Source organism: Gymnoscopelus braueri (assembly GCF_963280865.1).
Source record: "Gymnoscopelus braueri genome assembly, chromosome: 15".
NCBI classification, from domain to species: domain Eukaryota; kingdom Metazoa; phylum Chordata; class Actinopteri; order Myctophiformes; family Myctophidae; genus Gymnoscopelus; species Gymnoscopelus braueri.
Window position 1 is genome coordinate 51,212,959 of NC_137620.1, and position 17,073 is coordinate 51,230,031.

The 17,073-nt window shown below is 35.3% G+C and overlaps 1 protein-coding gene across 1 annotated transcript in view; it reads left to right on the forward strand.

The window, feature by feature from the left end:
* The window catches only part of LOC308101629 (uncharacterized protein), a gene marked incomplete at its 3' end in the record, with an annotated part of 33,909 nt that overhangs the window by 14,489 nt on the left and 2,347 nt on the right, over positions 1–17,073 (forward strand). Inside the window, exons 7-11 of the mRNA XM_080451050.1 lie at positions 2,261–2,480; positions 5,677–5,727; positions 8,044–8,157; positions 8,360–8,419; positions 13,407–13,723. Of these exons, the coding sequence (XP_080307176.1) occupies positions 2,261–2,480; positions 5,677–5,727; positions 8,044–8,157; positions 8,360–8,419; positions 13,407–13,723 (762 nt within the window). The remainder of the gene's footprint in view (positions 1–2,260; positions 2,481–5,676; positions 5,728–8,043; positions 8,158–8,359; positions 8,420–13,406; positions 13,724–17,073) is intronic.

Here is a 17,073-nt window from a genome sequence, read left to right on the forward strand (position 1 = left end):
GATAGTGAAAATAGCAGATCTACAATGTCTCTGTTAAATAAAGATGGTGAAAATAGCAGATCTACAATGTCTCTGTTAAATAAAGATGGTGAAAATAGCAGATCTACAATGTCTCTGTTAAATAAAGATAGTGAAAATAGCAGATCTACAATGTCTCTGTTAAATAAAGATAGTGAAAATAGCAGATCTACAATGTCTCTGTTAAATAAAGATAGTGAAAATAGCAGATCTACAATGTCTCTGTTAAATAAAGATAGTGAAAATAGCAGATCTACAATGTCTCTGTTAAATAAAGATAGTGAAAATAGCAGATCTACAATGTCTCTGTTAAATAAAGATAGTGAAAATAGCAGATCTACAATGTCTCTGTTAAATAAAGATAGTGAAAATAGCAGATCTACAATGTCTCTGTTAAATAAAGATAGTGAAAATAGCAGATCTACAGTGTCTCTGTTAAATAAAGATAGTGAAAATAGCAGATCTACAATGTCTCTGTTAAATAAAGATAGTGAAAATAGCAGATCTACAATGTCTCTGTTAAATAAAGATAGTGAAAATAGCAGATCTACAATGTCTCTGTTAAATAAAGATAGTGAAAATAGCAGATCTACAGTGTCTCTGTTAAATAAAGATAGTGAAAATAGCAGATCTACAATGTCTCTGTTAAATAAAGATAGTGAAAATAGCAGATCTACAATGTCTCTGTTAAATAAAGATAGTGAAAATAGCAGATCTACAATGTCTCTGTTAAATAAAGATAGTGAAAATAGCAGATATACAATGTCTCTGTTAAATAAAGATAGTGAAAATAGCAGATCTACAATGTCTCTGTTAAATAAAGATAGTGAAAATAGCAGATCTACAGTGTCTCTGTTAAATAAAGATAGTGAAAATAGCAGATCTACAATGTCTCTGTTAAATAAAGTTAGTGAAAATAGCAGATCTACAATGTCTCTGTTAAATAAAGTTAGTGAAAATAGCAGATCTACAATGTCTCTGTTAAATAAAGTTAGTGAAAATAGCAGATCTACAATGTCTCTGTTAAATAAAGATAGTGAAAATAGCAGATCTACAATGTCTCTGTTAAATAAAGATAGTGAAAATAGCAGATCTACAATGTCTCTGTTAAATAAAGATAGTGAAAATAGCAGATCTACAATGTCTCTGTTAAATAAAGATAGTGAAAATAGCAGATCTACAATGTCTCTGTTAAATAAAGATAGTGAAAATAGCAGATCTACAATGTCTCTGTTAAATAAAGATAGTGAAAATAGCAGATCTACAATGTCTCTGTTAAATAAAGATAGTGAAAATAGCAGATCTACAATGTCTCTGTTAAATAAAGATAGTGAAAATAGCAGATCTACAATGTCTCTGTTAAATAAAGATAGTGAAAATAGCAGATCTACAGTGTCTCTGTTAAATAAAGTTAGTGAAAATAGCAGATCTACAGTGTCTCTGTTAAATAAAGTTAGTGAAAATAGCAGATCTACAGTGTCTCTGTTAAATAAAGTTAGTGAAAATAGCAGATCTACAATGTCTCTGTTAAATAAAGATAGTGAAAATAGCAGATCTACAATGTCTCTGTTAAAGCATGTTTTTAAGTGTAAATCTATATTTGCAAATCTTTCAATATAATATATTTTTAAAGCAAACATTTGTAACTCAAATCTGGCTTCTGGAGGACAGACAGATAATAACCTGTCTCTCTCTCTAGGTGAGGTCGTTATCAGAGCTGTTAGAACAGACAGACAGACAGACAGACAGACAGACAGACAGACAGACATTAACCTGTCTCTCTCTCTAGGTGAGGTCGTTATCAGATCTGTTAGAACCAGACAGACAGACAGACAGACAGACAGACAGACAGACAGACAGACAGACAGTCATTAACCTGTCTCTCTCTCTAGGTGAGGTCGTTATCAGATCTGTTAGAACCAGACAGACAGACAGACAGACAGACAGACAGACAGACAGACATTAACCTGTCTCTCTCTCTAGGTGAAGTCGTTATCAGATCTGTTAGAACCAGACAGACAGACAGACAGACAGACAGACAGACAGTCATTAACCTGTCTCTCTCTCTCTAGGTGAAGTCGTTATCAGATCTGTTAGAACCAGACAGACAGACAGACAGACAGACAGACAGACAGACAGACAGACATTAACCTGTCTCTCTCTCTAGGTGAAGTCGTTATCAGATCTGTTAGAACCAGACAGACAGACAGACAGACAGACATTAACCTGTCTCTCTCTCTAGGTGAAGTCGTTATCAGATCTGTTAGAACCAGACCGGGTGGAACTGGCCGTCAACGCAGCGCGCCAGGCTCTGGGGTCGCGACCCCGCAGGCTATTGGCCGTCCTCAGAGCGGTGTGTGACATCACCGTCACAGACAAGATGGCGTCTGGAGACTGGGCCGCCGCTGCCATGGTTACCGAGTTCTCTGAGAGACTCACCTCTGTGTGGGACAGACAGACAGGTAGGACACACAGACAGGTAGGACACACAGACAGGTAGGACACACACACAGGTAGGACACACACACACAGGTAGGACACACAGACAGAGAGACAGGTAGGACACACAGACAGGTAGGACACACAGACAGAGAGACAGGTAGGACACACAGACAGGTAGGACACACAGACAGGTAGGACACACAGACAGAGAGACAGGTAGGACACACAGACAGAGAGACAGGTAGGACACACAGACAGAGAGACAGGTAGGACACACAGACAGAGAGACAGGTAGGACACACAGACAGGTAGGACACACAGACAGGTAGGACACACAGACAGAGAGACAGGTAGGACACACAGACAGAGAGACAGGTAGGACACACAGACAGAGAGACAGGTAGGACACACAGACAGGTAGGACACACAGACAGAGAGACAGGTAGGACACACAGACAGGTAGGACACACAGACAGGTAGGACACACAGACAGAGAGACAGGTAGGACACACAGACAGGTAGGACACACAGACAGGTAGGACACACAGACAGGTAGGACACACAGTCAGGTAGGACACACAGACAGGTAGGACACACACACACACACAGGTAGGACACACAGACAGGTAGGACACACACAGGTAGGACACACAGACAGGTAGGACACACACACAGACAGGACACACACACAGGTAGGACACACAGACAGGTAGGACACACAGACAGGTAGGACACACAGACAGAGAGACAGGTAGGACACACAGACAGAGAGACAGGTAGGACACACAGACAGGTAGGACACACAGACAGGTAGGACACACAGACAGAGAGACAGGTAGGACACACAGACAGAGAGACAGGTAGGACACACAGACAGAGAGACAGGTAGGACACACAGACAGAGAGACAGGTAGGACACACAGACAGAGAGACAGGTAGGACACACAGACAGGTAGGACACACAGACAGGTAGGACACACAGACAGGTAGGACACACACACAGGTAGGACACACAGACAGGTAGGACACACACACAGGTAGGACACACAGACAGGTAGGACACACACACAGGTAGGACACACAGACAGGTAGGACACACAGACAGAGAGACAGGTAGGACACACAGACAGGTAGGACACACAGACAGGTAGGACACACAGACACACAGACAGGTAGGACACACAGACAGGTAGGACACACAGACAGGTAGGACACACAGACACACACACAGGTAGGACACACAGACAGGTAGGACACACACACAGGTAGGACACACAGACAGGTAGGACACACACACAGACAGGACACACACACAGGTAGGACACACAGACAGGTAGGACACACAGACAGGTAGGACACACAGACAGAGAGACAGGTAGGACACACAGACAGAGAGACAGGTAGGACACACAGACAGGTAGGACACACAGACAGGTAGGACACACACACAGGTAGGACACACAGACAGGTAGGACACACACACAGGTAGGACACACACACAGGTAGGACACACAGACAGGTAGGACACACAGACAGGTAGGACACACAGACAGAGAGACAGGTAGGACACACAGACAGGTAGGACACACAGACAGGTAGGACACACACACAGGTAGGACACACAGACAGAGAGACAGGTAGGACACACAGACAGGTAGGACACACAGACAGAGAGACAGGTAGGACACACAGACAGGTAGGACACACAGACAGGTAGGACACACAGACAGGTAGGACACACAGACAGGTAGGACACACAGACAGGTAGGACACACAGACAGAGAGACAGGTAGGACACACAGACAGGTAGGACACACAGACAGAGAGACAGGTAGGACACACAGACAGAGAGACAGGTAGGACACACACACAGGTAGGACACACACACAGGTAGGACACAGACAGACAGACAGACAGACAGACAGACAGGTAGGACACAGACAGACAGACAGACAGACAGACAGGACACAGACAGACAGACAGACAGACAGACAGACAGACAGGTAGGACACAGACAGACAGACAGACAGACAGGTAGGACACAGACAGACAGACAGACAGACAGACAGGTAGGACACAGACAGACAGACAGGTAGGACACACAGACAGGACACACAGACAGACAGACAGACAGACAGACAGACAGGTAGGTAGGACACACAGACAGACAGTTCACTCTACACCAAATGTCTCTGCCAAATAATAGCAGATCTACAAGCTCACAACGCATCACACGTTGTGAGCTTGTAGATCTGCTATGAATGTTCCTCCAGAATAGTGATGCTGGGGTTTAAGTGGTTAAACGTATAAAGTATAAAGTTATGTTTAATCTGTCTGGAATGGAATATTATCTAAATATATATATTCACTTGTTTTCTCTAGTTTTCCTCTTCACATAAACTGTATCCCGTTAATAACCAGTTATTTACATATTTACATATCGTTAAGTATGTTAATAACCAGTGAGTTAGACTGTAGAGAGTCTGTAAACTCTTTATAATAAATGATGAGTTAATAACAGAATGAGTTAGACTGTAGACTGTAGAGAGTCTATAAACTCTTTATAATAAATGATGAGTTCATAACAGAATGAGTTAGACTGTAGACTCAGACTGTAGAGAGTCTATAAACTCTATAATAAATGATGAGTTAATAACACAATGAGTTAGACTGTAGAGAGTCTGTAAACTCTTTATAATAAATGATGAGTTAATAACACAATGAGTTAGACTGTAGACTGTAGAGTCTATAAACTCTTTATAATAAATGATGAGTTAATAACACAATGAGTTAGACTGTAGACTGTAGAGAGTCTATAAACTCTTTATAATAAATGATGAGTTCATAACACAATGAGTTAGACTGTAGACTGTAGAGAGTCTATAAACTCTTTATAATAAATGATGAGTTCATAACAGAATGAGTTAGACTGTAGACTCAGACTGTAGAGAGTCTATAAACTCTTTATAATAAATGATGAGTTCATAACACAATGAGTTAGACTGTAGACTGTAGAGAGTCTATAAACTCTTTATAATAAATGATGAGTTCATAACTGAATGAGTTAGACTGTAGACTCAGACTGTAGAGAGTCTATAAACTCTTTATAATAAATGATGAGTTAATAACACAATGAGTTAGACTGTAGACTGTAGAGAGTCTGTAAACCCTTTATAATAAATAATGAGTTAATAACAGAATGTGTTTTGGTTTTAGGGACAGAGACACATCATCAGGACGCTCATGAAGCTCACAATCATGACAAAGGTGACGACACAGTTCTCTTATTTGACCTAAAAAACACACAAACTCTATAATATATAATATATAATATATATATGTAAATATATGAACTATATAACAGCTACGTGTGACTAGAGAACATTTTCAACAAATAGTGTAAATAGAAAAGCTATTTGTAACATCAAAAGATCTAGTTATTCAACCTGTCAGTCATTTCTTATATATATGTCCGTTCTGGGACCGTTCTGTTTAGGAAACCTAAAAGACAAACAGAAATGTGTTTTTTATTCATAATAATGTTCAACACACAAAGAAAACACAATTACATTGTTAAACATTGTTAAGTAAGGGGCATGGTGGCGCAGTCGGTAGTGCTGTCGCCTCACAGCTAGAAGGTCCTGGGTTCGATTCCCGCAGGGGACGCTGTGGGCGCTGGGGGCGTGTTCTCTCCTCCGCGTCATCAGTGCCCATACCCTAGGTGGGGTTGGTGAAAGGGCCTTTCTGTGTGGAGTTTGCATGTTCTCCCCGTGTCTCCTAGGGTAGGTAATACCAAAGATTGTTAATATAGAAAGATACACATTCTCCATTGGAGCCACTAGAGGTGAAGTAGTACACAAATCCTACAAATGGTCTCCTAAGTAGGCGTGGTTGTCTTCTCCCCCGACCATCCCACCACCCTCCCCCTCCCCTCTCCCTGGCTGACAACATCATGTGGATGTGTATTTGTGTATTTTCTTCATTAAAGAAAATAAATGCTTTACATGTTTGAAAGTGCACTGTTATTGGCAAAGATGACTTTAAAGAAACCCCAAAAAATCCCACCACAAACTCACACGTATTATTCAGTCTTATCTTCTGCTAGATATGCTCCTAATTCTGCTCAACATTGTAACAGGTCCTTTTATTTATAAGGTATAGATTTTACCACTATAGACTATAATGTGTTTAGCATGAATGTTTAGCAAAATGTCATGATTCCCAAATCATACCCATCAACCAAGACAGTTAATAATGGAAAATGATATCATTGAGCATTGGAACACACATTTAATTTAATTAATTTTTGAAATGTCCATAATGATTTCACGTAGGCCTACTACATTCACATATAGAATCTCAGTTTATTAGTTTTTAGAACATCTTATGGGGACAGAGCATAGAGTTCAAATCTAATATAATAATACAATATAATATAAGGGACAGACAGAGCCCTCTATGTCTCGTGCGTCAGACTGCAGATGGACTCTTCAGATATCTTCCCAGATCTCGCGAGAGTGTGTTGCTAGGATAGAGAAAGGTGGATAACAAAGTAGATTTTCTCCTAATTTGTGTCACTAAAAAAAAAGCCATTTTAGTATGAAAATCGTGCATATTGTGTGTCTTGTGATGATCGGGTCCAATATTTAGTTCAGTGACCATGGAGCTAAAGAATGGTTCAGAAGCTGTGTTCACGTTGACTCTTCCATTGGAATCAAATAGACTCCAACTTGCTTCCTGTCTCCTAAAAAGGTGTCCACCTACGTCACGCAGAAAATAGGAGAAACGGGAAGTAAACCGGAGAATGCGCCTCTTGCTATTTTCCTCTTGGGTAATACCCTCACAAAAACATGCAGTAATCCTGGTCTCTATACTGCCTCCCCCTGGCCAGCCGGGGCGCCTGATGGAGGGGAAAGGAACTGGTTGGAATAACGTGTTCCTTCCACGCGCTACGTCCAACCAGGGAAACTCTCCCCTGTCAGGTGACAAGAAGGTCAGTTGGCTCTCATGCATTGAAGGAGGCATGAGCTCGGCCCTGGCCTCCCTAGGTTGGCAGAGGGAAGGTAGTGCCCAGGATTACATAGACAATTAGCACTGGGTGTAAAAAATAGGGTTACAAAATCGTGGGATAAAAATTTAAGAGAAAAAAAAAACATTGTTAAGTACAATTATTAAAACATTTATGATGGTGACTACCCTACAGGTTAGAGACAGACAGACAGGCAGGCAGGCAGGCAGACAGACAGACAGACAGACAGACAGACAGACAGACAGACAGACAGACAGACAGACAGACAGACAGACAGACAGACAGACAGACAGACAGACAGACAGACAGACAGACAGACAGACAGACAGACAGACAGACAGACAGACAGACAGACAGACAGACAGACAGACAGACAGACAGACAGTCAGTCAGTCAGTCAGTCAGTCAGTCAGTCAGTCAGTCAGTCAGTCAGTCAGTCAGTCAGTCAGTCAGTGAGTGAGTGAGTGAGTGAGTGTTTAAAACTTGCCAGAATGGAGGTTCAGTCTTTCACCAGTGACCTCTCCTTGTGACCTTTTCCTCGTTTCCTTTCATAGTTCCTGTTGTGGGCGGGGCCAAGTGGAAGAGGCCCGGCGGCGTCCAATCAGGAAGCGAGCTGTTCAGAGTGAAGGCCAAGCCCGGTCTGGGGTCAAAGTTCAAACTGAGCCACCGTAAGACCCTTTGACCTTTTACACACACCTGATGTGTTCTACACCAATTTATACTTTTTCATCTTTATAATTAATCATGATTTCAATGGAACATTGAAAGTATTTTTTAATGTTTTTAATAATATGAAATGTAACAATAATAATATTTATAGTAAATAGTTTAATACATTATTATTATTAATATATTGTTTTATGGTTTCAGTTCCATTCTCTGGCCAGGTCTTAGAGAAAACCACAGACTTCACACCTCGTCTGTCACATGGTACGTCTGTTATCCAATCACATCACTCTGTTTATACACCGTCTGTCACATGGTACGTCTGTTATCCAATCACATCACTCTGTTTATACACCGTCTGTCACATGGTACGTCTGTTATCCAATCACATCACTCTGTTTATACACCGTCTGTCACATGGTGTAGTTGTGTATAGGTTGTGTAGTTGTGTATAGGTTGTGTAGTTGTGTATAGGTTGTGTATAGGTTGTGTAGTTGTGTATAGGTTGTGTAGTTATTTTACTCAAGGCTCCAGAACATGGAGGGATGTGTTTCAGTAAAAGGTGGTATTAGGGCTTGTGTGCCTGACGGAGCATTACGGTACAGTATCTTTTATCTGCGTGCTGGTTGTGTGGGCCGGTCTGGGCCGGTCTGGGCCGGTCCGGGCCGGTCTGGGCCGGTCTGGGGGAGACGCCTGGGGGCAGAGGCTCTATGTCCTCTCGGTGGGGGCTCCTAACTGGCAGGTGAGTCAGTAAGATACAACAGCAGTGAAAAGTGGAAAATATGATATCCAGTCGGGTGAAGTTTATCATTTATTAGGACGATTCAGGCAGAGAGACACATTCACAGCAGACTGAGCTCTGGCCTCCATGGACAGACTTTATGGGGGAAGAAGCCTCTTGAGCACCACACACTACAGACAGACAGACAGACAGACAGACAGACAGACAGACAGAGGTTTGATGCATATACTAGTATATATATATATGTATATTATCTATATACATATATATATAGTATTAATTATCTATATACATATATATATATATAGTATTAATTATCTATATACATATATATATATAGTATTAATTATCTATATATATATATATATATATATATATATATATATATATATATATATATATATAATAGTGTCTCAGACGTCATAAAGCATTGAATTAAAAACAGTGTTATGTGGTGGGCGTCATCGCCTCATTCCTCCTGTAGATGGAGACAAACACCACCTCAACCCACTGTGCTCACTGCACACATTATAAATGAATCCATTCTCTGTGGTTCAGTGTCTCCATTATGAACCATCATAATAATAATAATAATATCAATAATAATAATAACAATAATAATAATAATAATAACAATAATAATAATAACAATAATAATAACAATAATAATAACAATAATAATGATAATAATGATAATAATAATAACAATAACAATAATAATAATAATAATGGTCCTCTTCCATGCTGTTGGTAACATGGCAGAGGGAAGTGAATGACTATACAATATATATTCTTTTACATTTAACCACTTAAACCCTCAATACTTAGTCAACTTGACCTTTGGCCTCTGTACTTGGTCTGTTCTTTTCCCCCTCTACACCAAACCTCTTTGCCAAAAATAGACGATCTACAAGTTCACACGTGAGCTTGTAGATCAGCTAAGGCGTAAGTTCTCCTCAGAATAGGGATGCTGGGGTTGAAGTGGTTAATGTAAAGTTCCTATAATCACACCCCCTCCTGTAGTAACTCTGAGGACCCACTAGGGGTCCCGGACCCCCTGTTGAAGACCTCTGGTCTAAACTATGAACTATCAATATAATAATATGTACTTTATAAACTATAGGATACCAGGTAAACTATGAAGATAGCATCATTCTAAACTATAAACTATAATATAATAATCTGTACTTAATAAACTATAGGATACCATGTAAACTATGAAGATAGCATCATTCTAAACTATAAACTATAATATAATAATCTGTACTTAATAAACTATAGGATACCAGGTAAACTATGAAGATAGCATCATTCTAAACTATAAACTATAATATAATAATCTGTACTTTATAAACTATAGGATACCATGTAAACTATGAAGATAGCATCATTCTAAACTATAAACTATAATATAATAATATGTACTTTATAAACTATAGGATACCATGTAAACTATGAAGATAGCATCATTCTAAACTATAAACTATAATATAATAATCTGTACTTTATAAACTATAGGATACCATGTAAACTATGAAGATAGCATCATTCTAAACTATAAACTATAATATAATAATATGTACTTTATAAACTATAGGATACCATGTAAACTATGAAGATAGCATCATTCTAAACTATAAACTATAATATAATAATCTGTACTTTATAAACTATAGGATACCATGTAAACTATGAAGATAGCATCATTCTAAACTATAAACTATAATATAATAATCTGTACTTTATAAACTATAGGATACCATGTAAACTATGAAGATAGCATCATTCTAAACTATAAACTATAATATAATAATCTGTACTTTATAAACTATAGGATACCATGTAAACTATGAAGATAGCATCATTCTAAACTATAAACTATAATATAATAATATGTACTTTATAAACTATAGGATACCATGTAAACTATGAAGATAGCATCATTCTAAACTATAAACTATAATATAATAATATGTACTTTATAAACTATAGGATACCATGTAAACTATGAAGATAGCATCATTCTAAACTATAAACTATAATATAATAATCTGTACTTTATAAACTATAGGATAACATGTAAACTATGAAGATAGCATCATTCTAAACTATAAACTATAATATAATAATATGTACTTTATAAACTATAGGATACCATGTAAACTATGAAGATAGCATCATTCTAAACTATGAACTATAATATAATAATCTGTACTTTATAAACTATAGGATACCATGTAAACTATGAAGATAGCATCATTCTAAACTATAAACTATCAATATAATAATCTGTACTTTATAAACTATAGGATAACATGTAAACTATGAAGATAGCATCATTCTAAACTATAAACTATAATATAATAATATGTACTTTATAAACTATAGGATACCATGTAAACTATGAAGATAGCATCATTCTAAACTATGAACTATAATATAATAATCTGTACTTTATAAACTATAGGATACCATGTAAACTATGAAGATAGCATCATTCTAAACTATAAACTATAATATAATAATATGTACTTTATAAACTATAGGATACCATGTAAACTATGAAGATAGCATCATTCTAAACTATAAACTATAATATAATAATCTGTACTTTATAAACTATAGGATACCATGTAAACTATGAAGATAGCATCATTCTAAACTATAAACTATAATATAATAATCTGTACTTTATAAACTATAGGATACCATGTAAACTATGAAGATAGCATCATTCTAAACTATAAACTATAATATAATAATCTGTACTTTATAAACTATAGGATACCATGTAAACTATGAAGATAGCATCATTCTAAACTATAAACTATAATATAATAATCTGTACTTTATAAACTATAGGATACCATGTAAACTATGAAGATAGCATCATTCTAAACTATAAACTATAATATAATAATCTGTACTTTATAAACTATAGGATACCATGTAAACTATGAAGATAGCATCATTCTAAACTATAAACTATAATATAATAATATGTACTTTATAAACTATAGGATACCATGTAAACTATGAAGATAGCATCATTCTAAACTATAAACTATAATATAATAATATGTACTTTATAAACTATAGGATACCATGTAAACTATGAAGATAGCATCATTCTAAACTATAAACTATAATATAATAATCTGTACTTTATAAACTATAGGATAACATGTAAACTATGAAGATAGCATCATTCTAAACTATAAACTATAATATAATAATATGTACTTTATAAACTATAGGATACCATGTAAACTATGAAGATAGCATCATTCTAAACTATGAACTATAATATAATAATCTGTACTTTATAAACTATAGGATACCATGTAAACTATGAAGATAGCATCATTCTAAACTATAAACTATCAATATAATAATCTGTACTTTATAAACTATAGGATAACATGTAAACTATGAAGATAGCATCATTCTAAACTATAAACTATAATATAATAATATGTACTTTATAAACTATAGGATACCATGTAAACTATCAATATAATAATCTGTACTTTATAAACTATAGGATAACATGTAAACTATGAAGATAGCATCATTCTAAACTATAAACTATAATATAATAATATGTACTTTATAAACTATAGGATACCATGTAAACTATGAAGATAGCATCATTCTAAACTATAAACTATCAATATAATAATCTGTACTTTATAAACTATAGGATAACATGTAAACTATGAAGATAGCATCATTCTAAACTATAAACTATCAATATAATAATATGTACTTTATAAACTATAGGATACCAGGTAAAGTATGAAGCTAGCATCAGGTTAAATAACATGCTAACCATTGATTGAAGCTCTCAGAGCTTTAGCTCCACCTATACAACATGTAACGTCTTTACCATCCAAATGCATAAATTAATTTAAAAAAAGACACTCTCTGTGCTTTAACGCAGTGGTGCTCAAACGTCTTCATGTCAAGGACCCCCTAAATTATATGTATTTGGCCGCGGACCCCCATCTCAAAATATGTTGTTCCAGGGACCCCCATCTCAAAATATGTTGTTCCAGGGACCCCCATCTCAAAATATGTTGTTCCAGGGACCCCCGTCTCAAAATATGTTGTTCCAGGGACCCCCATCTCAAAACATGTTGTTCCAGGGACCCCCATCTCAAAATATGTTGTTCCAGGGACCCCCATCTCAAAATATGTTGTTCCAGGGACCCCCATCTCAAAATATGTGGTTCCAGGGACCCCCATCTCAAAACATGTTGTTCCAGGGACCCCCAGAAGCACAGATTAGAGTTAAAAATGTTTGCTTTAAATATGTATATATATTCAAAGATTTGCACACATTTTCACGATTAAAAAAAAGCAGATCTACAAGCTCATAGAGCAGCACTTGGTGCCGCACTATGAGCTTGTAGATCTGCTATTTTTGTATAGCCCAAAGTATAAAATATGGTTAAAGTGGTTACAATTATTGTGATGCTTTATTAACGTTATGTTTCCATGTTTCAGGTCCCAGTACTTCTGGAGGTTCTGTTGGAGGTTCTGTTGGAGGTTCTGTTGGAGGTTCTGTTGGAGGTTCTGTTGGAGGTTCCAGTGGACCTTCTGGAGGTTCTACCAACAACAACAACAACGTTACCAAGAACAACAACACCAACCCCAGTAAGATGCGTAGGCGTCCATGGAGCGGTGAGGAGAAGGAGGCCGTCTTCAGACACCTGGGTTTCTACGTTCTCATCCACAACGTTCCAGGGAAGGAGGCCTGCATGAGATGCCTGGACATGGAGCCATGTCTGAAGAACAGACACTGGAAGGATATAAAGAACCAGGTATATCTATAACTATAAATATATCTATAAATATATACATGGAGCCATGTCTGAAGAACAGACACTGGAAGGATATAAAGAACCAGGTATATCTATAACTATAAATATATCTATAAATATATACATGGAGCCATGTCTGAAGAACAGACACTGGAAGGATATAAAGAACCAGGTATATCTATAACTATAAATATATCTATAAATATATCTATAAATATATCTATAAATATATCTATAAATATATCTATAAATATATTATACATGGAGCCATGTCTGAAGAACAGACACTGGAAGGACATCAAGAACCAGGTATATCTATAACTATAAATATATCTATAAATATATTATACATGGAGCCATGTCTGAAGAACAGACACTGGAAGGATATAAAGAACCAGGTATATCTATATCTATAAATATATCTATAAATATATCTATAAATATATCTATAAATATATCTATAAATATATTATACATGGAGCCATGTCTGAAGAACAGACACTGGAAGGACATCAAGAACCAGGTATATCTATAACTATAAATATATCTATAAATATATTATACATGGAGCCATGTCTGAAGAACAGACACTGGAAGGACATCAAGAACCAGGTATATCTATAACTATAAATATAACTATAAATATATCTATAAATATATTATACATGGAGCCATGTCTGAAGAACAGACACTGGAAGGATATAAAGAACCAGGTATATCTATAACTATAAATATATCTATAAATATATCTATAAATATATTATACATGGAGCCATGTCTGAAGAACAGACACTGGAAGGACATCAAGAACCAGGTATATCTATAACTATAAATATATCTATAAATATATTATACATGGAGCCATGTCTGAAGAACAGACACTGGAAGGATATAAAGAACCAGGTATATCTATAACTATAAATATATCTATAAATATATCTATAAATATATTATACATGGAGCCATGTCTGAAGAACAGACACTGGAAGGACATCAAGAACCAGGTATATCTATAACTATAAATATATCTATAAATATATACATGGAGCCATGTCTGAAGAACAGGCACTGGAAGGATATAAAGAACCAGGTATATCTATAACTATAAATATATCTATAAATATATCTATAAATATATTATACATGGAGCCATGTCTGAAGAACAGACACTGGAAGGATATAAAGAACCAGGTATATCTATAACTATAAATATATCTATAAATATATTATACATGGAGCCATGTCTGAAGAACAGGCACTGGAAGGATATAAAGAACCAGGTATATCTATAACTATAAATATATCTATAAATATATCTATAAATATATCTATAAATATATCTATAAATATATCTATAAATATATTATACATGGAGCCATGTCTGAAGAACAGGCACTGGAAGGATATAAATAACCAGGTATATCTATAACTATAAATATATCTATAAATATAACTATAAATATATCTATAAATATATCTATAAATATATTATACATGGAGCCATGTCTGAAGAACAGACACTGGAAGGATATAAAGAACCAGGTATATCTATAACTATAAATATATCTATAAATATATACATGGAGCCATGTCTGAAGAACAGACACTGGAAGGATATAAAGAACCAGGTATATCTATAACTATAAATATATCTATAAATATATCTATAAATATATCTATAAATATATCTATAAATATATCTATAAATATATTATACATGGAGCCATGTCTGAAGAACAGACACTGGAAGGACATCAAGAACCAGGTATATCTATAACTATAAATATATCTATAAATATATTATACATGGAGCCATGTCTGAAGAACAGACACTGGAAGGATATAAAGAACCAGGTATATCTATATCTATAAATATATCTATAAATATATCTATAAATATATCTATAAATATATCTATAAATATATCTATAAATATATCTATAAATATATTATACATGGAGCCATGTCTGAAGAACAGACACTGGAAGGACATCAAGAACCAGGTATATCTATAACTATAAATATATCTATAAATATATTATACATGGAGCCATGTCTGAAGAACAGACACTGGAAGGACATCAAGAACCAGGTATATCTATAACTATAAATATAACTATAAATATATCTATAAATATATTATACATGGAGCCATGTCTGAAGAACAGACACTGGAAGGATATAAAGAACCAGGTATATCTATAACTATAAATATATCTATAAATATATCTATAAATATATTATACATGGAGCCATGTCTGAAGAACAGACACTGGAAGGACATCAAGAACCAGGTATATCTATAACTATAAATATATCTATAAATATATTATACATGGAGCCATGTCTGAAGAACAGACACTGGAAGGATATAAAGAACCAGGTATATCTATAACTATAAATATATCTATAAATATATCTATAAATATATTATACATGGAGCCATGTCTGAAGAACAGACACTGGAAGGACATCAAGAACCAGGTATATCTATAACTATAAATATATCTATAAATATATACATGGAGCCATGTCTGAAGAACAGGCACTGGAAGGATATAAAGAACCAGGTATATCTATAACTATAAATATATCTATAAATATATCTATAAATATATTATACATGGAGCCATGTCTGAAGAACAGACACTGGAAGGATATAAAGAACCAGGTATATCTATAACTATAAATATATCTATAAATATATTATACATGGAGCCATGTCTGAAGAACAGGCACTGGAAGGATATAAAGAACCAGGTATATCTATAACTATAAATATATCTATAAATATATCTATAAATATATCTATAAATATATCTATAAATATATCTATAAATATATCTATAAATATATTATACATGGAGCCATGTCTGAAGAACAGGCACTGGAAGGATATAAATAACCAGGTATATCTATAACTATAAATATATCTATAAATATAACTATAAATATATCTATAAATATATCTATAAATATATTATACATGGAGCCATGTCTGAAGAACAGACACTGGAAGGATATAAAGAACCAGGTATATCTATAACTATAAATATATCTATAAATATATCTATAAATATATTATACATGGAGCCATGTCTGAAGAACAGACACTGGAAGGATATAAAGAACCAGGTATACATATAGTTGTGATCAATCCATGTATGTCATGTATATGTCATATGAACATGTATGTCATGTATATGTCATGAACGGGAGGTTTTGTCAGAGGTGCTTTTTAATACTTTTCATTTGTCAATAGCGTTGATTTATGAAAAAATAATAATAATCTGAAAATGGAGTTAGCTGGTTGGTCCTGGACACCGACGATATAATATATCTGTTACTAA